The sequence below is a fragment of the Peromyscus californicus genome, unplaced genomic scaffold (genome assembly GCF_007827085.1).
Source record: "Peromyscus californicus insignis strain IS unplaced genomic scaffold, ASM782708v3 Scaffold_9__1_contigs__length_137607984, whole genome shotgun sequence".
In the NCBI taxonomy this organism is placed as follows: Eukaryota; Metazoa; Chordata; class Mammalia; order Rodentia; family Cricetidae; genus Peromyscus; species Peromyscus californicus.
The window spans coordinates 93709773-93733273 of NW_026294617.1; the positions used below are offsets into that span (position 1 = coordinate 93709773).

At 42.1% G+C, this 23501-nt stretch overlaps 1 protein-coding gene and 1 non-coding gene across 3 annotated transcripts in view; both read right to left on the bottom strand.

The window, feature by feature from the left end:
* Positions 1 to 6655: 6655 nt before the first annotated feature.
* Rtca (RNA 3'-terminal phosphate cyclase) overlaps positions 6656 to 23501 on the bottom strand; it is a 28877-nt gene continuing 12031 nt past the window's right edge. For both annotated transcript variants that reach the window (XM_052730657.1, XM_052730658.1), the window contains 4 exons: positions 21921 to 21979; positions 19626 to 19720; positions 12572 to 12676; positions 6656 to 9034 (listed from right to left, as the gene is read on the bottom strand). In XM_052730657.1, the coding sequence (XP_052586617.1) occupies positions 8933 to 9034; positions 12572 to 12676; positions 19626 to 19720; positions 21921 to 21979 (361 nt within the window). In that variant the 3' untranslated portion in view covers positions 6656 to 8932. The remainder of the gene's footprint in view (positions 9035 to 12571; positions 12677 to 19625; positions 19721 to 21920; positions 21980 to 23501) is intronic.
* Positions 15206 to 15308, bottom strand: LOC128106875 (U6 spliceosomal RNA). The gene has a single exon (XR_008216906.1). It is a non-coding gene; the product is annotated as a U6 spliceosomal RNA (small nuclear RNA).

Consider the following 23501-nt stretch of genomic DNA (forward strand, 5'->3'; position numbering starts at 1 on the left):
TGCTGCCAAGAGGGCTCTGTGCTGCACTTAGCACCAGGACAGCTAGACCAGTCTTGGAAAGAGAAGTCCATGCCACTGAGCCCATACATAACCTGCATCCCCTCCATCGTGGTCACTGAAAAAGCAAGGAGGTAACTGCAGAAGAGGCTGACATCACCCAGAGCAGGTCATTTGGTCCACTGGACACTGGAAGGCTCCTCCATGGTGGACACCTTTTGCTGAGTATTCACGGGGGTATGTAAAATGGGAAACAGAATGCTCACCCTCTGCTCTTCAGTATGTTTCATTCATAGCTCTCCCCTGTCCTCCTTGTCATCAAACTACCAGACATTTTTCTAAGTCCCCAGCCCTTCAGTCAAACTGCCAGCTACAGTCTACCAGTCAGAATACTTGGATTTCAGTCTCTCTAACAGACAAGCGGACAACTAAATGGATTGTAATTCTGAGCAGCACCAGCAGCTGAATGGGGGTGCAGTACTGCAGACACCTGTGTCTATCAATTCTAATGCATTGTGCACTCATCTGTAAGTGACGTCACCTTTCACGAACTATACATGATCACAGCTTCTGCTTTACTTAATCTCCTCTGTACCATTTCTACTTGATGCCACACTGCTGATGCCTCTTTGGACAACCTTTACATATAGGTGATTCAGAAAACACCCAGTTTATGACAGGCAGTTCAGTTCATATATTACCAAACGTCCCTTGATCTGAAGTTCAGTCTCTGCCATGGCCTGGTAGCAAACCCAGATCTGTTTCTGCAAAGATAATTAGCCGATTCCCACACCCCAGGTCTGTCCCTCTGCCACTCCAACTGCTGTAGCAGCCTCGGAATGACTTATGCTTCCTGCTGCCTAAGTGCTTAAGAGACTCCATCCCCTCAGGGATGTGTTAGATTGGTGGCTTGATTCTAATTAATAGAAAAATGGAAGAATTATGGGATAGCACTTCTGACCAGCTTCCATTTAGGGGCTGTCTTTCTACTCATCCCTGGGATCACTCACACTGGAGGAAGTGAGCTGTCAGGTTGTGGAAAGTCATGGCAAGATCCAGGTGGCAGAGCAAGGCACATATCAAACAAAGCCTGACAAGGATGAGTAAGGCGAGCCGTGACTCTTCCTCCTCATGCACATCTGGAGATGGCTGCAGCTGTGCCAAAGGCCCGACTGCAATCTTATGACCTTAGATCAGAAATAACCAGATAAATTGCTCCTGGATTCTTGAACAACATAAATGGTAAAGTAATAAATGTTTGTTGTCTCAAGCTGCTAAATTTAGGGGGTGGGATTTGTTATGCATCAACAAATGGTCGAGAGTGTTTGTGGACATACAGGCATCCGACATATTATTGCTTCTGAGGAGAAACCCATTTTTCAGCCACACAATTGTACCACGGCTATAGTTCGTTGGTCTTGCCGTGGGTAGTAGCATCTTTCAGAGAGGACAGGGCTATAAAACAGCTCACTAAGGGTTCACAATTGTAATGCTAGTTGGGGACAAGACTGAAAAGCTAGACTCTGTCCTTTAGCATGTGTGCTATTCTTGGATTCAGCAGGGAACATGGGGTACTCTTTCTTCCACAGACAGAATGTACTACACGGACAAAGAAACAAAATGGGGAAGGACTCCTCCATGGTTGCAGTTCATTTCCAACCCACAAACTCGTGTTTCTCATCCTGCAACTCTAATCGCGGTAGTTTACTGGAATTCTTCCTCTGGCGGTCCCAACAACGGCTTCACTGAATCAGAAGATGGAATTTCCACAGGCCACACTGAGCTTTTTGTATTACTAAACCAGCCAACAAAGAAGGGCTCATCATTTTTGCTGGTAAATTGCTCCAAGTTACTAAGGGTAAATGGAGGGGCTGCCTTGACACTGGAGGAAGAGAAGCCAGTGTCCACAGCCCAGGACACTCTCAGAGGTGCCTTTGAGTCCCATCAAACCCAGCACTAAGCATTAAGGCAAACTATGGCAATAAATATAAAAATGATTGCTAATATTTAGAATCTTGGGAGTGAAGACCTGTGTTAGTTCCACTAAGAATGACTAGTTGAGACTCCATTGACTGTGTAACAGACATAACTCGGGACTGTAGCCACTACATAAGTTGTCTTCCTAGCTTATGTGTATACTGATGCTTGCTTTTCTCCTCTCCTTCACTACTGTTCACCTTTGTTTTATGTCAGGATTGTTACTACCTCCCGACCAGTTAGTTTCTGGTCAGGAAGAACCTGGAGGCATCCAAAACAATACAAGCTATTATCATTCCTCCTGACCGCCCACCATAACTAAATCCTTTCTGCTGAAGACACCACACACTTTGGTACACCTCAGAGAACTCAATCTTGAACTGGGCAGGAAACTCCCTGCTGTTCAAAGTGCTGAGAATAAGTGACTGTGAATGCTCAGAGGTAGACAGGACATCTACATCCACTCCCCGACCTGACCCCAGGCTTTGGGAACACTAAGGACAGAATGATGAGAAGAGCTGGAGGATGGGGAGGAGATGAGAAGTGCTGTCCCCTGGACAGGGCAGAGCTGATGCACACAGGAACCCACAGCAGCTGTCATTACCTGCACAAGATCAAGCTAGTTAAAAATTCCAGCAGGGAGGGAGGGAGGAGCTCCTGAGACTCACCCCTAGCTGGAGAGCTACTGTTAGTTGATGGATGCTGGGGGAGAGTCACTTTTCTTTGCGAGTGTGGCCACTGGTAGGTTACTCATACCCCAGTGGATGACCACACATCCATGTACATATGGCAGTACTAATTAGAGCCAGTGGGTTAAAAGAATAAATAAATATTAATTAAAAGGAGGACATGAAGTTAGGAAGGAGATGTGATGAGAGACTCATAGGGGAAGCTGGAGAGGAAGGTGGGGAGTGAAGATATTCAAGATACATTATATACATGCATGAAATTTTCAAAGAATAAATAAAATTTTTTAAGATATTGTTACTGTCATTAACTTTACAAGTCACTATTTTAGAATGCCGGGGTGGGACTGCATAGAGCAGACATCATCACCCAAACAAGGCTATGGTGACTGACCTCTTCAGAGGATGGAAACATCTTTGTGAAAAGGGTGGTTGTGTCTTATTGGGCCAAGTCAACATGCTATTAAAATAGAGGTATTTAAATAGGTGCTGTGTCAGTCACTTTCCTTCCTGCTGTGATCAAATACCTGACAAGAGCAACTCATGAGAGGAAGGGTTTGTCGAGGCTCACAGATGGAGGGCATGGTCCATCGCGTAGAGAAGTCACGACAGACGTGTGAGGCAGCTGGTCATATACCCAGTCAGGAATCAGTGATGAACGCTGGTGTTTACCTTGCCTTCTTCCTTGTACTGTCTAGAATTTCAACCCATGGCATAGTGCTACTCACATTTAAGGTCTGGAAACACCCTCTGTCTTAGTTAGGGTTTTTATCGCTATGATAAAATGTCATCACCAAAGCAACTTGGGGAGGAAAGGGTTTATTTGGCTTACACTTCCATATAGTAGTCCATCACTGAAGGAATTCAGGACAGGAACTCAAACAGGACAGGAACATGGAGGCAGGAGCCGATACAGAGGCCATGAAGGAGTGCTGCTTATTGGCTTGCTCACCATGGTTTGCTCAGCCCAATTGCTCATAGAACCCAGGACCACCTGCCCAGGGATGGCACCACCCCCATGGGCTGGGCCCTCCTCCATCAATCACTAATTAAAAAAATGCCCTGTAGCTGGATCTCATGGAGGCATTTTCTTAATTGAGGTTCCCTCCTTTCAGATGACTCTAGCTTGGGTCAAGTTGACACAAAACTAGCCAGGACACCCTCATAGACACACCCAGAAGTGTTTCCATGGTGTTTCTAAACCCAGTGAAATAGACAATGTAGGTTAACCATCAAAGACGCTGAATGAATATAGATCTGTCTCTTAACTCCAAGCATACTTTTCAAAACTCTGTTTCATGGTTGAGATGCTGTCTACAATTTCCAGACTTCCTTAACACATGGCTCACAGTCAGGGCTTCTGAAAAAGGGAAAGCCTGGGTGGAAAGGGGAAGGAGGTAAGAAATCAAGGGATTTTCCTGCTTCCAGTTCCTCTTGGGACTGTTGCAGCAGCAAACTCTGGTGCTGGGGTTCTCCAGACCTGCCACACCTCTCTGTACCTTCACTAGGCCCCTTGGACAGTAGGACATTGTCCCCCACTGTGCTCTGCACCTCCCAGGCCATGCTATCCGAACCATGCAAGCACCTGCCATGCTGCACCTGCACCTGGATGTCAGTCATAGTGCTCTGAGGCCCCATCAGCTGCTGGACAGTTAGATGGACACTTAGCCTTTCCTAAGAGACCTGTCAGTCCCAAAGAGCCCCTCCTTCAAACTCCTCAGTTCTGCAGCAGCACCTGTCCCTTCTGTCTTCCTAACCCTAAGAGTATTAACTGCTTCTTGCACTTTTTGAGCTCTGGCCACCTCAATGTTTCTTCTTTGTTCTAACTTTGTTTCAACTTTACAGGAACTACATCACTAGTTTCCAGTATAAGATCACCTGTTTACTTACACCTGTCAGAATGGCTAAGATCAAAAACACTGAAGACAGCTTATGCTGGAGAGGATGTGGAGCAAGGGGAACACTCCTCCACTGTTGGTGGGAATGCAAACTTGTACAAGCACTGTGGAAATCAGTATGGTGGTTTCTCAGAAAATTGGGAATAAGTCTTCCTCAGGACCCAGTTATACCACTCTTGGGCATATACCCAAGGAATGCTCAATCTTACCACAAAGACACATGCTCAACTATGTTCATATCAGCATTATTTGTAATAGCCAGAACCTGGAAACAACCTAGATGCCCCTCAACTGAAGAATGGATAAAGAAAATGTGGCACATATACACAATGGAGTACTACTCAGCGGTAAAAAACAATGATAGCATGAAATTTGCAGGCAAATGGATGGAACTAGAAAACATCTTAAGTGAGGTAACCCAGACTCAGACGGACATACATAGTATGTACTCACTCATATAAGTGGATACTAGATGTTAGGGAAGAGATGGCCAGACTGCAACCCACAACTCCAGAGGCTAGCTAACAGGGAAAGACCCTAGGAGGGACACATGGATGACCCTGTGAAGGAGAAGTGGATGAGATCTACATGAGTAGACTGGGTGTGTGGGGGTGGTGGTGGCAGAGGGCGAGGAGTGGGGGGATGAGAACATAGGGAATGGGAGGGTCAAGGTGGAACAGGGACAGAGTGGGAGGGCAGGGAAGAAGGTACCATGATAGATGAGGACATCATGGGAATAGGAAGAGCCAGGGTGCTGGGGAGGCTCTCAGGAATCCACAAGGACCACCCCACTTTGGTCTGCTGGCAGTGGTCCAGAGGGTGCCTGGACTGGTCTACTCTGGTGACCGGTCTAGCAAATAACCTAGCTGTCATCATAGAGCCTTTGTCCAGTGACTGATGGAGGCAGATGCAGAGATCCACGGCCAGGCATCAGGCTGAGCTCTGGAAATCCAACTGATGAGAGATTCCACAGGGGAGGGACGTCAAGATCATGATGGGAAGACGGACAGAGATGACCGGCCACACTAGTGGAAGCCCATGAACTGTGGAATGGTGGCTGTGGAGCCCCCATGGGACTGGACTAGGCCCTCTGGATACGGAAGACGGTTGTTTGGCTTGAACTGTTTGGGGGGCACCCAAGCAGGGGGATCAGGATCTGTCCCTGGTCTATAGGCAGGCTTCTGGGAATCTGGTGCCTGTGGTGTGACGCCTTGCACAGCCTTGGTACAGTGGGAAGGGGCTTGGATCTCCCTAGGCTCAGTGTGCTGGGCTCTGCTGACTCCCCATGGGAGACCTTGATTTGGGGGATGTGGAGATCTGGGGTGGCTTGGGAAAGAGGGCTGGGGGGGTGGAAGGAGGGAGGAGGGGGCAATCTGTGGATGGTATGTGGAGTGAGTAGAAAATTTCTTAATAAAGAAAAAAAAAGATCACCTGTTTGCAATACCAAATACTAAAAGAACATATAGCATATTAGGAATCTGCAAGACCAAAATTAGCATTTTGATCCTGCTTGACTTTGAGGACCATTAAAACACAATAGTAAACAAAACTCAAATTAAGCTTCATGCATAATCCTGGTGGGAGACTGCCTCAGTTTCTACCCTGAACTGCTGCCTCTCAAACTTTCAGGCCAATAGTCTTGCATCCTCTGCTCATGTCAGCAATGTACTTCCAGAGCTGACCAGTCGTTTCCCTTCTTTAAAGAGCGTAAGCATTCTAACAGGCTGGGAGATCGCTCACTGGGTACAGTGCTTGTGGTACAAACAAGAGGCTCCACATTCAGACCCTCAGCACACAGGGAAAAAGCCCTGAGACAGAGTTTCCCTGTGTAGCCCTGGTTGTCCTGGAACTCACTCTGTAGACCAAGATGGCCTCAAACTCAGAAATCATCCTGCCTCTGCCTCCTGAGTACTGGGATTAAAGACACACCACTCAGCTCTTAGTTCAGTGCTTGTGACCGGAGCTCCTGAGGAAAGCATCCTGATGTCAATCTCCGGCACCCCAAAGCATCCTGATGTCAATCTCCGGCACCCCATACACACACATGCATACACACACATATACCACACACTCAACATGCACATGAGATAAATAATCTATTGGGCAATCATAAACATTAGCTTTATTTAAAGATGCACTGTTGCAATGATTTATGTAAACACCGAAGCTCATTTTACATAATATACAGAGATACAAATGTGTATCTTTGAGTAGGCTTTCAGAGAATAATAAATCAAGTTTTTATTTCTAGTGCCCTGGAGATTTTCTTACAGTCTAGAAGAGTGTAAGATAAAAATAACAGCAATATTAGACTGGGGACAAAAAAAAAAAAAAAAAGACTTTTGTCAAGAGGAAGAAGGGCAGGCTGTGAAAGAGAATCTAAAAAGAAGAACCCACTAACCTGCTCTGCTTTCAGGCTCCTCAATTTGAGGAAGAAATCTGTAAGCAGGGAAAGTTGGAAACCAGTTCTCTAAATTAACTCCCGATGTAGGCAAACAGAAACCAAAAGCTTGGTCAAAAACAAGTTTGAGGAATATTAGTTTTAGTGCTTGTGGGCATGAGAACGCACAGGGCCTCATGAACACATTGCAAGCACTCTATGACTGAGTTACATCAGTCCCTAAAATATTCTTAAAGAGCCAGGCTGTTAGTGTATTTAGTGCTGTAATATCAGCACATGGGAGATGGAGGCAGAAGGATCAGAGTTCAAGACCAGCCTCAGCTAAACAGGGAGTACACAGCCAGTATGAGGACCCTGTCTAATAATGTTAAAGAGCTGTACTGAGTGGCAAATCCCCAGAACTCTTTCTATTTGTTGGTCTCTTATTTACACACAGAAATCAAGTTAGAATTACAACAGAAGTAATTTAGTTTCCCGAGGGAGTAACCTTTGTTACTCCCTTCTCTACCTTTGTAGAGAACTGGATTTAACAATGGGCATTCCTACCAACGTCAACCACACTCTCACTATTCATGCTGCTGAGCTGTGAGTCTCACACTCAAGACGTCCAGGTTGCACTCCAGCTTCCCTCAACACCGCTGACAACATCCTACCAGCAGAAAGGGTCACACCAGCCTGAGGGAGACCTCGACTTACCATAATTCTAAAAGCTCTACTTCAAAGATAAAATTCTATCTCCTATCTCAATTATTACAGAGTGAGCAACTTACAAGGCTCACTTACTTTGTGAATATATAATTAATTATCCTTCATCTATGAAGCAAACTGCACCTACTATCCCAGGCTATGGAAACCACTGGCAAGGATGACCATGTTTGGCTCTGAGCAGACTGGTCCATACATACAAATTCAAATTTCCTGAAGGTATTTCAGCACCCTCTCTGGATTGACTTGGACAATGTTTAACATATCACTAGGTAAGATCCAAGGCAGATCCATGCACGTTTTTATGAACTACACGCAGCACTGACAGAGACAACATACTGAGCTGAAACATCAGACCAGGCTCACTTGAGCCACCACCTCAGCTGCTAACAGGGAGCAGGGAGTGATGTGAACCTAGATGTTGGCTAGCTGTGAAGCAGCAAAGAGCGATGCGGCACATTTCTGTCCTAAAGGCATTCAACTATTCTAGAATACTCCAAGCCAGACAGACATGTTTGGGATGAATGTGGCCGAACTTGCTAGGGTTAAGATGATGTGATGTGCTACTTAACAGAAGCATTTCTTTTGGGCACACCTGAACCGTCAAGTCCCCCTGCTCCTGCACACTGGAGCCTTTAATATTCTAATGTCATTTGAACACAAACACTGTAGTACTACAACTACTGATCTGATAGCAAACAGCTACTAAGTGTGTCATGGGCAAGTCAGTGGCAAAAATAATATTGACATACTGGACAAACGATTCATCTCACAGGTGGGACAGAACAGAAGGTATGCGATTTCATCATGCTACTCAGAAAGAAGCTGCATTCAAAACTGATGAGTTATTTCTGTCGAATTTTCTAGTTAATATTTCAGGACCAAAGTTTACCCTAGGTAGCTCAAACTACAGAAAGTAAAACTATAGATGAGGTCACTAGTAACACGAATTACAGATCAACTCTATGTCCCTGGCTTAGTTTATTACATTAAAAAAAAAGAGAAGCAGCACATATTTGGGGTATAAACCACATCTGATTTCAATACTTTAATATTGAAATTTACTCTCATACTCATCAAGTTTTGTCTTTCACTGTCTATATCTCAGGAGACAGTCAAGGTGAACTTAACATGATGAAGCATTCTCAGCATCTCAAAGTACTAGGCTTCGTCTCCTCCAAATTCAGTCAATCTTACTTCTTAGTCACTATGTTGCAGCATATAGAAAATCAGTTAGCACAACATGGAGGTATTGCTCAGGTAAAGCCCTAGAGATGTGGATTTGCCATCCCGATTCCTTCACACTCGATGATGTAAGTGTCTTTAGAGGCATCTTCTTCCTCTTCTGACTTCTTCACAGTGAATTTGGCCTGGAAGCAGAATATTAGCATGTAAGTACAATGAAGAGGACAGAGGACAATCCTAGAATTTGAAGTTAAGGAGACAGTTAATATCAAGTCCATTTGTTGAAGAAGATACACACATAAAAATCAAGTGACTTGTAAAGAAATCCAGTAGCTTATTTTGTCGTGGGGCCATGGTTCTTGTTCACTGTTGTGGAGTCTGTTGGAACAGAGCAATCAGGCTCCCCCACACCCACTGACTGAGAACACAGAGAGAGATATGTGCAGCTAAGTGGAGCTTCTGAAGCGCTGAGTGTTGTTGGGAACTTTTCTCTTCCCCTCTGTTGTTCTAAAACATGGGCCTGAATCATTTACCTGTCAGATATGACATTATTTGCTCTCACGAATTTTTTCCTGCCAATTTAATCCTCTAAATACATAATTCAAGACGTTAGTTCAGAAAGGGTGGGTGGGGTGGAGGGTGGTGGTGACTGCCATCCTTCATCACTGAGCCTAATGCTCCAGTTCTCACTTGTTAGCTAAAGCCGGCTTTGAAGTATGTGATCTGTCACTGTGCTCTGGAAGCATCATTTTTAAGGAAAATGTAGTTCCTATTAACAAAACTGAATTTAACTCAAAACAACTGAACAGGTTTGAGATTCTGGCCAAGGGATTTCAAGTATGCCTTAAGTTTTAGGAGTCTCTAAAATACAACAATCTGAAACCATCATCCTGTGATCTTTCTGACCAGCCATGTTCACAAGCTTTCAGTTTCTGTTTATGTAACAGTGAACTAACTGTACAAGTAGACAGCTAAAAATGACCCTGGAATGAAGAAACACTGAACACTGAGCAAGGGAGCCAAACTCTTTCTGTAGTTGTGTGTCTGCATTTTTCAAATTACAAACGTGAAAATATGAAACACAAGTAATAGATAGGGAATCATTTCAAGTTTATGCTTAAGCGTACTTACAGAGAGCCTAAGAGAAGATCTAGGTGAAGTTACAGATGAGCTATTTGCACTAAAGCACAGAAAAATAAAGATACTTTGGCCCAAGTCACCCAGTTAAAATACAACAAAGGGGCTGGGTGTGGTGGTGCATACCTTTAATCCCAGCACTCAGGAGGCAGAGGCACTTGAGTCTCAATGAGTTCAAGGCCAGTTCCAGGCCAGCCTGATCTACAAAGCAAGTTCCAAGACAGCCAAGGATACACAGAGAAATTCTGTTTACACACACACACACACACACACACACACACACACACACACACACACACACACGAGCCAAGTGTGGATGGTAAAGACCTATAAGCCCAGCATGCAGAAAGCTGAGGTAGGAGAATCTTGAGTTTGAAGCCAGCCTAAACTACACTTAGTAGGACCCTTTTTCAAGAAAAACATCTCCCACTACACACACACATGCACACACACAGCTGAATAAGAAACAAAAGTCACAACCCCCCGCCCCCCAGCTCAGGGTACTTTCTGCTGTGGACTCACTTAAGTAATGTGTAAGTGGCTACAAACATACAAAGTATTGTACAACTTAAGGCTACAATAAATAAAACTTGATAGCAACTAGCAAGAACATCAGTCTATGACGGAGAAGAGTAATAAGTGTAAATACAGCGGAAGTAGAAATAAAGGTAAGCGCAGGGGGCTGAAGAGATGGCTGTGCCCGTAAGAGCACTGGCTGTTCCTGTAGAGGACCCAGATTCAATTCCAGCACCCACAGGGAGGCTCACAATCACTGCTAACTCCAGCTCCTGGGGACCAGACACCCTTTTCTAGTTTCTCAGGGAATCAGGCACAAATATGATACCGACATAAATGCAGACAAACCATCCATAAATATAAAATAAAATAAAAATAAACTGAAAAATAATAATAGAGAAAAAAAAGAAAAAGAAAAAAATAATAATAGGATGAAGCTCAATGATAGAATGCTTGTCCAAAATGCACAGATCATTGGTTTGGACTCTCAGAACAATAAAAAAAAAAAAGCTAGAAACAGGGAATGAAGGACATTATAAAAGAGTTAATTCACTCTTGTCATCAGATATTATCTGCCTTCTTATCAGGCTTTTCTTGATTTAAGTGACACCTATCTATTCCTTACAACGACAACAACCGAAACTCAGGTAGACGTTCTAAGGACTGCACGGAGAGGAAAAGCAGGGCCGGCTCTGTGCACCTCCACAGCTGCGATGCTAACTTTTCTTTAGCTAGTGAACTATTTTTGGTGATAGAGGGAGTGAAGATTTGACACAGGGTCTTGCTATACAGCACTGGCTGGCCTCGAACTCCTGATCCTCCTGCCTCCACTTCCCAAGTGCTACAATGAGAGAGAGAGAGAGAGAGAGAGAGAGAGAGAGAATGAGAGAGAATGAGAATGTGTGGTGTTCTTTGCTTCTTTTTTATGGTTGTTTACTTTGTTTTACTCTTGTTTGTCTTTTTTACTTTGTTTTCTTAAGTAAGGTGTTGAGGTGGAAGTATGGGAAGGTGGGGAGGATCTGGAAGGAGATCAAAGAGGGGAACCCATGATCAGAATATTTTGTATGAAAATAACTATTGTCAATAAAAAAAAAATAAAAAAAGACTATTCTTTAGAGAGTTTGATGTAGTTCTTTTATCCTTTTATTGCTCTTGTTTTGAAAGAGTCTCTACCTTATAGCCTAGGCTGGCCTGAAACATGCCATGTATACAAAGCTGACCTCTGACTCCCAAGTGCTGGATTACAGTCATTCACTACCATGCCTCATGCGAATTACTTTTATAATTTCAAAAAAGTCAGAAACCTCATAAAATTTGAGCCATAAATTTTACAGAATTATATTACAGAGAACATAGCATCTGGGTGTGGTGGCTCTGCTGTACCCCAGCACGCCAGAGGCGAGGCGAGAGGACCACAAGTTCTACTGGCCCATTTACGAAGTTCAAAGTCAGCTCAAAATATAGACTGAGACCCTGACTCAATAAAACTAAACTAAAACCATGCAAAAAGTAAAAGAGAAATTCCAAAATAAAAATATGCTCTGGTACTGGAAAAGGAAAAGAAGAAGCTGTGTGTATTCATAGTAAAAAAAAGTGAGACGCAATCTGAAAAGGGAAAAAACTCCACAGTGGCTTTACTACCCAGAGGAAATAGTTTATACATTTTCTACAAAGAAATTAACATTAGTTTCATGGTGAAATATATACTCATCTTTCTCTCTCTCTCTCTCTCTTTTTAGTTAAGAATCCTGAAGAAAAGGTACAAACATGAACTCACACAGTATTAAAGGCAGAATGCCTTCACTGATGGCTGCAGAACCACAGGACCTTCAAAAACGTCCTCCAGGTGTGCTCAAAGCCCAGGCTGTGAACAGAACTATACACTAAACAGCCCCCTCTCTGCTCATTTTACGCACAGCACCCACCATTTCACACAGAGTACAACACACAGACAGATGCTGAGGGAGCTAAGAGCCTGCCACGTAGGGAGCCCAGGAGCGGCATCAACTGTGATTACTACTGGGTTTCCCGTTTATTAACCCAGTTGCTCTTGCTAACAGAATACTCACCTTGGCTAGTTGTTCAGCAAAATGAATAGCAGTTTGTGTGTGCAGTGTGACTGGTCCTGTTTTTATTCTGGAAATTCCATTGGCTAGCGCCATGAAAATAATCAGCTATTAAAAAAGAACAAAGAAGAAAAAAAATCTCACAAATATCCAAATACTCAGAATTTCCAATTCCACAGCCACCCATAAGGAAAATGCTACTAGAAATCAAAATAGATTTAAAAAGGAATTACAAGAATAATCTGCATTTTCTTTGTTTCCAGAAGCTTTAGATGGTGACAGAGAATGTGTCAACCAGAGTCTGTGGCTTGATTAATGTTTAGCAAGACTAACTTTTAAAAATTGATGTTTCAGAATAAAATAGAGAGCTGGACATTGTTACACTAATTAGACCAAATATTTCTGCAAGCTGGCATACAAGACAAGCTCTTCCCTTCTAACGTCAGATTTTAAAAGGCAAACGGAGACTACAGAATTCCTGGGAATACGGATTTAGGCAAAAAGGAAATGACTGAACATAAGGAGAACTGTTCCAAGAAAACGGTCAAGAAATCCTGCAGAGTCCCCCTCTTCCTTCCCCTTTTTCTCCTCTGTTCTGAGATCAACCACAAGACTCCAGGCACGTTAGGCAAGAGCTCTACCACCGGCCAGCCTGCGAACACAGCTCTAAAAGCTGACTGGTGACTTGAGAGGAAGATATGGTAGAAAGGAAAGTGTACAGACAGTGAAATATAAAAATGTCTTCTCTGCCAAGCCTGGAAGTGCATGCCTGTAATCCCAACACTGCAGAGGCTGAGGCGGGGTGGTGGATGTGAGGCTAGAGAGTGAGACCTTGTCTCCAAAGAAGAGTGGAGATACAAACATTCAAGTGAAGTGTACTTCCCAATGTGAGTCCGCTCTTGGGTTTGAGAGCCTGTGACATATCCCAGCTGAGGCATCACCAGGCACAGGAAAATGAATGAGCACTTAAGGAAAGTCTGGGCAGTGATGAATCTGGGAGTTGTCACTACACAATTGGTACTTAAGTCATGAGACTGGAAAAAGTAATCAAGAAAAAATAGGTAAGAGAGCATGAGCCTCAAGCACTTTAAAACTGACAAGAAGAAGTGTCCCCTACCCCCACCCATTGCAGCCCCAGCTGCAGGCCAGCAGGCAAGACTCCTGTGGACAGGCCTGACCACCCTACCCATTTGACCCTGTAATCTACAAGCCCTACTCCATCCCCCTCAGGGTAAAAGGCTTGGAAAAGACTTTCCAATCAAATGGGCTTAAGTAGCAAGCCGGTGTAGCTATCCTAGTATCTAACAAAATAGACTTCAAACTAAAATTACTCAAAAGAGATCGAAAAGGACATTACATATTCATCACAGGAAAAATCCATCAAGATGAAGTCTCAATTCTGAACATTTATGCCCCAATACAACAAGGGCAACTATATTTGTAAAAGAAACATTACTAAAGCTTAAACCACACATAAAACCCCACACACTAATAGTGAGAGACTTCAACATCCCACTCTCACCAATGGACAGGTCTGCCAGACAGAAACTTAACAGAGAAATAAGAGAACTAACAGACATTATGACTCAAATGGACTTAACAGATATCTACAGAATATTCCACCCTAAGACAAAAGAATATACCTTCTTCTCAGCACCCCGTAGAAACTTCTCTAAAATTGAACACATGCTCGGTCACAAAGCAAATCTCAACAGATACAAAAAAATTAGAATAACCTCCTGTATTTTATCAGACCACCATGGCTTAAAGTTAGAATTCAACAGCAACACAAATTACAGAAAGCCTACAAACTCATGGAAACTAAACAACACTCAACTGAACTACCACTGGGTCAAAGAAGAAATAAAGAAATTAAAGACTTCCTAGAATTCAATGAAAATGAATGTACAACATACCTAAACTTATGGGACACTATGAAAGCAGTGCTAAGAGAAAATTCACAGCATTAAATGCCTACATAAAGAAGTTGAAGAAATCTCACACTAGCAACTTAACAGCACACCTGAAAGCTCTAGAACAAAAAGAAGCAAACTCACCCAGGAGAAACAGATGCCAGGAAATAATCAAATTGAGGGCTGAAATCAATAAAATAGAAACAAAGAGAACAATGCAAAAAAAAAAAAAATCAATGAAAGAGTTGGTTCTTTGAGAAAATCAACAAGACACACAAACCCTTATCCAAACTAACCAAAAGGCAGAGAATATCGAAATTAACAAAATCAGAAATGAAAAGGGAGACATAACAACAGACAATGAGGAAATCTAGAGAATCATACTTCAAAAACCTGTACTCTGGGGCTGGAGAGATGGCTCAGAGGTCAAGAGCACTGACTGATCTTCTAGAGGTCCTGAGTTCAATTCCCAGCAACTACATGGTGGCTCACAACCATCTGTGAGGAGATCTGGTGCCCTCTTCTGGCCTGCAGTCATACATGCTGTATACATAATAAATAAATAAATCCTAAAAATAAGTAAGTAAATAAATAAATAAATAAAGACAAAAAAACCTATACTCCACGAAATTGGAAAATCTACAAGAATTTTCTGAACAATTTTCTGGATAAGTACCACATACCCAAATTAAATCAAGACAGAAACCAAACAATTTTTTTTTTTTTAAATATGGAACGCTTCACAAATTTGCGTGTCATCCTTGTGCAGGGGCCATGCTAATCTTCTCTGTATCATTCCAATATTAGTATATGTGCTGCCAAAGTGATTTAAATAGACCAATAACCCCTAAGGAAATAGAAGCAGTTATTAAAAGTCTCTCAACCAAAAAAAGCCCAGGGCCAGATGGTTTCAGCACAGAATTCTACCAGAATTTCAAAGACGAGCTAATACCAATACTCTTCAAAGTATTCCACACAACAGAAACAGAAGAAACATTGCCAAACTTTTTATGAGGCTACAGTTACCATGATACCCAAACCACACAAAGATGCAACAAAGAAAGAGAACTACAGACCAATCTCCCCCATGAACATTGATGCAAAAATACTCAATAAAATACTGGCAAATCCAATCCAAGAACACATTAAAAATCATCCACCATGATCAAGTAGGCTTCATCCCAAAGATGCAGGGATGGTTCAACATACAAAAATCTGTCAATGTAAATACACCATATAAACAAACTGAAAGAAAAAAAAAAAACACATGATCATCTCATTAGAAGAAAGCCTTTGACAAAATCCAACACCCCTTCATGATAAAGGTCTTGGAGAGAGCAGGAATACAAGGAACATACCTAAACACAATAAAGGCAATTTACAGCAAGCAGACAGCCAACATCAAATTAAATGGAGAGAAACTCAAAGTGATTCCACTAAAATCAGGAACAAGACAAGGCTGTCCACTCTCCCAATATCTATTCAATATAGTACTCGAAGTCCTAGCTAGAGCAGTAAGACAACAAAAGGAGATCAAAGGGATACAAATTGGAAAGAAGTAGTCAAACTTTCAATATTTGCAGATGATAGGATAGTATATATAAGTGACCTCAAATATTCTACAACTGATAAACACCTTCAGTAATGTGTCAGGATAAAAGATTAACTAAAAAAAAAAAAATTAGTAGCTCTCCTATATACCAATGATAGATGGGCTGAGAAAGAAATCAGAAAACATCACCCTTTACAATAGCCACAAATAATATAAAATACCTTGGGGTAACTCTAACTAAACAAGCGAAGGACCTGTATGACAAGAACTTTAAGTCTCTGAAGAAAGAAATCAAAGAAGATATCAGAAAATGGAAAGATCTCCCATGTTCATGGATAGGTAGGATTAACAGTAAAAATGGCAATCTTATCAAAAGCAATCTACAGATTCAATGCAATCCCCATCAAAATTCCAACACAATTCTTCACAGACTTGGAAAGAACAATACTCAACTTCATATGGAAAGGTAAAAAACCCAGGCTAGCTAAAACAATCCTGTACAATAAAGCAACCTCTGGAGGCATCACCATCCCTGACCTCAAGCTCTATTAGAGAACTATAGTAATAAAAACAGCTTGGTACTGGCATAAAAAATGTGGACCAATGGAATTGAACTGAAGACCCTGACATTAACCCACACACCTATGAACACCTGATTTTTGACAAAGAAGCCAAAACTGTACAATGGGGGTGGGGGGGGAAGCACCTTCAACAAATGATGCTGGCATAACTGGATGTCAACATGTAGAAGATTCCAAATAGATCCATATCTATCGCCATGCACAAAACTCAAGTCCAAGTGAATCAAATACCTCAATATAAAACCAGTTACATTGAACCTTACAGAAAAGAAAGTAGGAAGTAGTCTAGAATGCATTGGCACAGGAGACCACTTCCTAAATATAATACCAGTAGCACAGACACTGAGAGCAACAATTAATAAATGAGACCTCCTGAAACTGAGAAGCTTCTGTAAGGCAAAGGACAGTCAATAAGACAAAATGACAGCTTACAGAATGGAAAAAAAAAATTCACAAACCCCACATCTGACAGAGGGCTGATCTCCAAAACATATAAAGAATTCAAGAAACTAGATATCCAAATACAGAACAATCCAATTTAAAAAATGGGCTACAGAGCTAAACAGAGAATTCTCAACAGAAGAATCCCAAATGGCCAAAAGACATTTAAGGAATTGCTCAACATCCTTAGTCATCAGGGAAATGCAAATCAAAACGACTCTGAGAGTATCTTACACCCGTCAGAATGGCTAAGATCAAAAACACTGATGATAGCTTATGCTGGAGAGGATGTGGAGCAAGGAGAACACTCCTCCACTGTTGGTAGGAATGCAAACTTGTACAGCCACTTTGGAAATCAGTATGGTGGTTTCTCAGAAAATTTGGAATCAACCTACCTCAAGACCCAGCCATACCACTCTTGGGCATATACCCAAGGAATGCTCAAGTATACCACAAGGACACTTGATCAACTATGTTCATAGCAGCATTATTTGTAATAGCCAGAACCTGGACACAAACTAGATGCCCTTCAACCAAAGAGTGAGTAAAGAAAATGTGGTACATATACACAATGGAGTATTACTCAGCTGTAAAAAACAATGATATCATGAAATTTGCATGCTGTGGGATGGTCTGTATGTCAAATGTGTTGCTGATTGGTCAATGAATAAATCACTGATTGGCAGTGGCCAGGCAGGAAGTATAGGCGGGACTAACAGAGAGGAAAATTGAGAGAACAGGAAGCTGGGAGGGGAGACACTGCGAGCCGCCATCAGGACAAGGAAGATGTAAAGTACCGGTAAGCCACAAGCCACGTGGCAAGGTATAGATTAATAGAAATGGATTAATTTAAGCTGTAAGAACAGTTAGCAAGAAGCCTGCCACGGCCATACAGTTTGTAACCAATATAAGTCTCTGTGTTTACTTGATCGGGTTTGAGCGGCTTGGGACTGGCAGGTGAGAGAGATTTGCCCTGACTGTGGGCCAGGCAGAAAAACTCTAGCTACATTTGCAGGCAAATGGATGGAACTAGAAAATATCATCCTGAGTGAGGTAACCCAGACTCAGAAGGACAAACATGGCATGTACTCACTTATAAGTAGATACTAGATGTAAAGCAAAGGATAACCAGACTATAACCCACAGCTCCAGAGAAGCTAGGAAGCAAGAAGGACCCTAAGAAGGAAACATGGATTGCCTTGGGAAAAAGAAACAGAAGAGATTTCCATGAGTAAACGAGGGGGTGTAAAATAGAGGAGAGGGGATGGGGGATGAGAACATGAGGGAACGGGCTGGTCTAGTTGGGGGAGGGACAGAGTGAGAGAGCAATGAAAGAGGTATCTTGATAGAGGGAAACATTATGGGGTAAGGGAGAAACCTGGTGCTAGGGAAATTCCTAGGAATCTACAAAGACGACCCCAGATTAGACTACTAGTAATAGTGGAGCGGGTGCCTGAGCTGGCTTACCCTGGTAATCAGATTGGTGAATACCCTGACTGTCATCATAGAGCCTCCATTCAGTAACTGATGGAAGCAGATGCAGAGATCTACAACCATGCATCAGGCCTAGCTCCAGAGAATTCAGTCGAAGAGAGGGAAGAGGAATTATATGAACAGGGGGAGGAGGGGAGGAGGGGAGGAGGTCAAGATCATGATGAGGGAATCTACAGAGACAACTGAGCCAAACTTGTAGGAACTCACGATCTTTAGACCTACAGCTGTGGAGCCTGCATAGGACCAGACTAAGCCCTCTGCATACGGGAGACAGTTGTATAGCTTGGTCTGTTTGAGGGGCCCCTGGCAGTGGGATCAGGATCTATCCCTAGTGTATGAACTGGCTTTTTTGAGCCCATTACCTATGGTGGGATGCCTTGCTCAGCCTTGATACTGCTTGATCCTGCCTCAACTGAATGTACCAGGTTTTGCTGGAGCCCTTACCCTTTTGGAGGAGGTGGTCGGGTGGAGGGGAGGCTGAAGGGGAACAGGAAGAGGGATGAGAGGGGGATCTGTGGTTGACATACAAAATGAGTAAAAAAAATTCTTAAATAAATGAAAAAACTGACAAGAAAACAGCACTAAGTAGCAAAGTGACTAGAAGAGAGAAGAGCATTTCAGAACCAAGCAAAGAAAATACACCAAGAAGAAAGCAAGTGTGTGAAAGCCAGGCCAAAAAAGGTAGGGACTGAAACTCCAGGAATATTCTAGGAGAAAACTTTTCAAATGATTGGAATAGAACTTTCTATAATTAAACAGCATGTGAAAAAACTATATTCGAGCCAAGTATGGTGACATATATCTGTAATCCCAGCACTCAAGAGGCAAAGTGTATGCTTAGAATTCAAAATCAGTTTGGGCTAGAAGGCAAGATCCTGTCTCAAAAAAAAATAAATTAATTAAAAGTTCCAGGATAGACACATCTGAGCAGAAATACCTTGCATTGAGACCAAGAGAATGAGACAAAAGTGTCTGGATATTTGATGGCACATCTAAAGACATTTTGTGTTCAACATAATTATGTTCCAATCCAGCAGGAAGGATGGTTTTGATCCTGCAGGTGCCATTGCCATTACCTGGTCTTGTAGATACTCGTCCACAGTGCCACCATGTCTAAGATTTGCTAACAGCATTTCAGCAGCTTCAATTCCAACCTTGTCTGCATTCACACCTAAAACAGCAGGTGTAATCATAAAGAAAATAACAACAAATTACTCCAAGTCACCAAGTTTAACGGAACTGAATAAGGTAACACATATTTGAAATCCCAGCACTTGGGAACCTACACAGGATTGTTCCAGGATCAAGGCCAGCCTGGCCTACCGAGTGAAATTCTGTCCCAGAAAAACAAAAAGTTTATTTGGTACCTCCCAATTAGCACTGAGGTAACTTTTTTTAAGGCTCTGAACTTAACCAATGCACTTTTTAGGAAGGACCTTACGTTATTTAATCTTCCGAAACTTGAGAAATGCCAATGCATCAATGCACAAGTGGAGGAAAAACAGGCTGTGCCTGCTTAAGAAATACCAATTATGGAGCCAGTGAGATGGTTCAGCCAGTAAAGGCACCTGTAGCCAAGCCGGATGCCCCAAGTTCAAGCCTCAAAAATCACACGGTGAGAAGAGAGAACCAGCTCCTGAAAGCTGTCTTCTGACCTCCATGTGAGCTCTGTGGCATGTATTTCTTAAAAATACTACTCATGGGCTAGGGATGTGGCTCAGTGCTTAAGCACCTACCTTGAATGTGTGAGGCCCTAGCTTATCCAAAACTATGAAAAATAAATACAAAAACAAAAAAGCAGGGATTGGAGAAGGATACACAGTCAAGAGCATTGGCTGCTCTTCCAGAGGACCCAGATTCAATTCCCAGCACCCACATGTTAGCTCACAATTGTCTGTAATTTGAGTTCCAGAGGGTCCAACACCGTCTTCTGATCTCCCTGGGTACCAGGCACGAAAGTGGTGCACAGAGGTACATGTAGGCAAAACACTCATAATTTAATTTTTAAAAAATTCATTATAAGGCCAGTTTATAACAAAGTTATAACCCAAAGCTATACCTCAGTTTCCAAACTAAAACTTGTGATTTACACAAGTTAGAATTAGTCACAGAAAATTTCATCAGAATATGAAGAATTTTTCTGTATTATCCTAAAAAGAACAGGTGACACTCCCAGAGCAAACATTTAAAGTTTAGTCCTTTCACTGCTGAACCCAGAAGTTAGGGAGGCTGACGCAGGAGGCTTGAGGTTGAGGGCAAGATACCATTCACTGCACACAACAAAACCCAAACAAAAAGATCCAAACAGGTGCTAACCATTCTGAGTACGTCCCTTGTTCTATTACTACTTTTCTACACATCCTAAGTCTTTGGTACAAAGATAAAATACAAAATAACTCAATCAGAAGTAACAAAGTCAAATTCTCCTATATTCTTTAAAAGAAATCCTTGGCTGCAAATAAAAATTTCTTAGGAACTCAGAATAAGTCAATTTTGTTTGTATTTTCTATCTATACATTTACTGGATCATATATATAAAACACACACACACACATACACCTTGAGGAAATTGTCTAGAAAAGCTGTATACGAAATCATCTTTGCAAGATTCCTCCTCAAAATGTTCACAGGAAAGTCCTGAGCACGAGACAACCAGGCAAACCCAAACTACGAGGAATTCTACTGAGAAAAATGTCCTGAACTTGTCCAAATGTCAGTTTCTTGAGAGTTAAAAATAAAAGACAAAGAATTCTGCACTAAAGACAGCCTAAGCTGGGCCCAGTAGCACATGTCTGCAATCCCAGCACTTGGAAAGCTACGACAGGAGGATTGCCAGGCTGGGCTACGCAATGATTACAGGCTAACAAGGGCTAACCTTGTTTGAAGAACACCAAATAAACTAATAAAGTAGAATAAAAGAGTCAATAACCGTGATGGCTCAACACTATGTGAACATAAATAAATCCCACACTGCTTCTAGGCAACTTGTTTAAGTTAACGTGTGGGCATGTCTGTGCAACAAATTCTTCAGGTGTAAGCCGGCACTGTGAATCTGTCGGTATTTGGAAATGCATGCTGCAATTTCATGACTGAGGCGTGGCACCCACAATGAATGTTGGAACAGTTCAGAAATGCACATAACATGTAGCTAAATAGTCACAATGTGCACCTAGGAGAGGGTGTATGAAGGACTACTTGAGGTCTGAAATTTTCTCAAAATACAAAGTTGGGAGAGACGAAAAATTTGCTAGCTCTAATAGTTGACTCTATCTTTTACGTAAGTCAGTCATCATTCTCAACAGTCTACGGTGAGGAGATAAAGATTCTTTTAATGACAACGGGAATTATAGACCCCTCTCCTTCATGTATACCTCTTTTGCCAAGTGATGATCCAGCAAACAAGCAGCCAGTAGATGTCTCAGCAACAATGCTACATAAGAGGAAAAAAAGTATAATTACCAACACTGTAATACTCTAAATTCCACGTAAATTACTGTTAAACAGAAAAATTAAATCTGGTTACCACACTGCAGTAGCGGAACTCCTCCCACAGACAGTGACGTCGCTAACAATCCCCCACCAGCCCTCTAGGGGCAATGGGATTCCTTTGAGCAAAAATTCAGCAGATTCTACTCTCATACGTACAAGGTATTCATTCTGTCATTAGCACTAAGTGGTTACCCGCACACAGCGTTACAAAGCACTCTATGGTCATCTTACATAAAAAGATCTTCATACAAACTCAGTTCTGGCCGAGGCTTTTATTACACAGTACTAGAGCAAAGAAGGCAAGCGCTTACTTTAAACTTTGTAAACTTCTGAATGAGGTGGTGTGAAATGTAAGGATCCACAAAACACTGTACTTCTGCACCTCAAAAGCATCAATTAAAGAATTTTCGTAACTTAACTCCTAACTGGGTTAACATAGTATTTTTAAAAGACATCATTACCATCCTAAGTATTTGTAAATTAATTTCATACTTGAGGTATCTTTAAAAAACTGGAAACATTTCTATTAGCATTAGCTCCACAGATTACTTTCTGATTAGCTTAAATATTTACATTCAGGGGGCTGGAAAGACAGCTCAGTGGTTAAGAAAACTGCTCTTGCAGAGGACCCAAGTTCAGTACCCAGCACTCACTGAGGGCAGCTCACAAGTGCTTAGAACTCCAGCTCCAAGAGAACTGACGCCCTCTCCTGTACTCCACAGATGCCTGCACTCATATGCACAGACCCACACATACACGTAACTAAAATAATAAATCTTAAGAGAAATTTAAGTTCACTACAACTGTCCCTCAGTATTCACGGAGAGTTCATTCCAGGATCTACACAAGGATACTGAAATCCAAGGATGCCTAAGTCCTTTAAATGGTATTGTATCAACTAGTTCACACCTGTAAATCCAGCACTTGGGTTGGGAGGCACCAGGAATACTGACAATCTGAGGCCAGCCTGGACTACAGAGTAAGATCTGTCTCACCAAACCAAGCAACATGCTGAGCATGTGGGACATCCCTATCCTCCCAGAAAGGAGGCAGGAGGATCATGAGTTCAAGGCTATCCTTTAACATACAGAAAATTCAAAGTCAGGCTACACTACATGAGACCTTGTTTCAAAAAACAAAAACAAAAGAGAAATGACATAACACTGACACCAAACTTGTGGGCACATCCTCCTATACACTCTGAATCGTCTCTAGATTCCTTAGACTCCGACTGTAATGTACACACTTTGTTATAGTTGTTACACTGTACTGTTTAAGGAATGACAAGGGGAAAAAATGTCTGTATGCATTTAGAATATAAACTTGTTTTTCCCAAATACTTTTATCTGGAGTTGCTTGAATTACGGTCATAGGACCCACAGATAAATGCTTACAAAGTGCAAGAATCACAAAATACCTCAGGGGAAAAACCACGATGACCATTTTTTTGGTGTTTTGCTTAC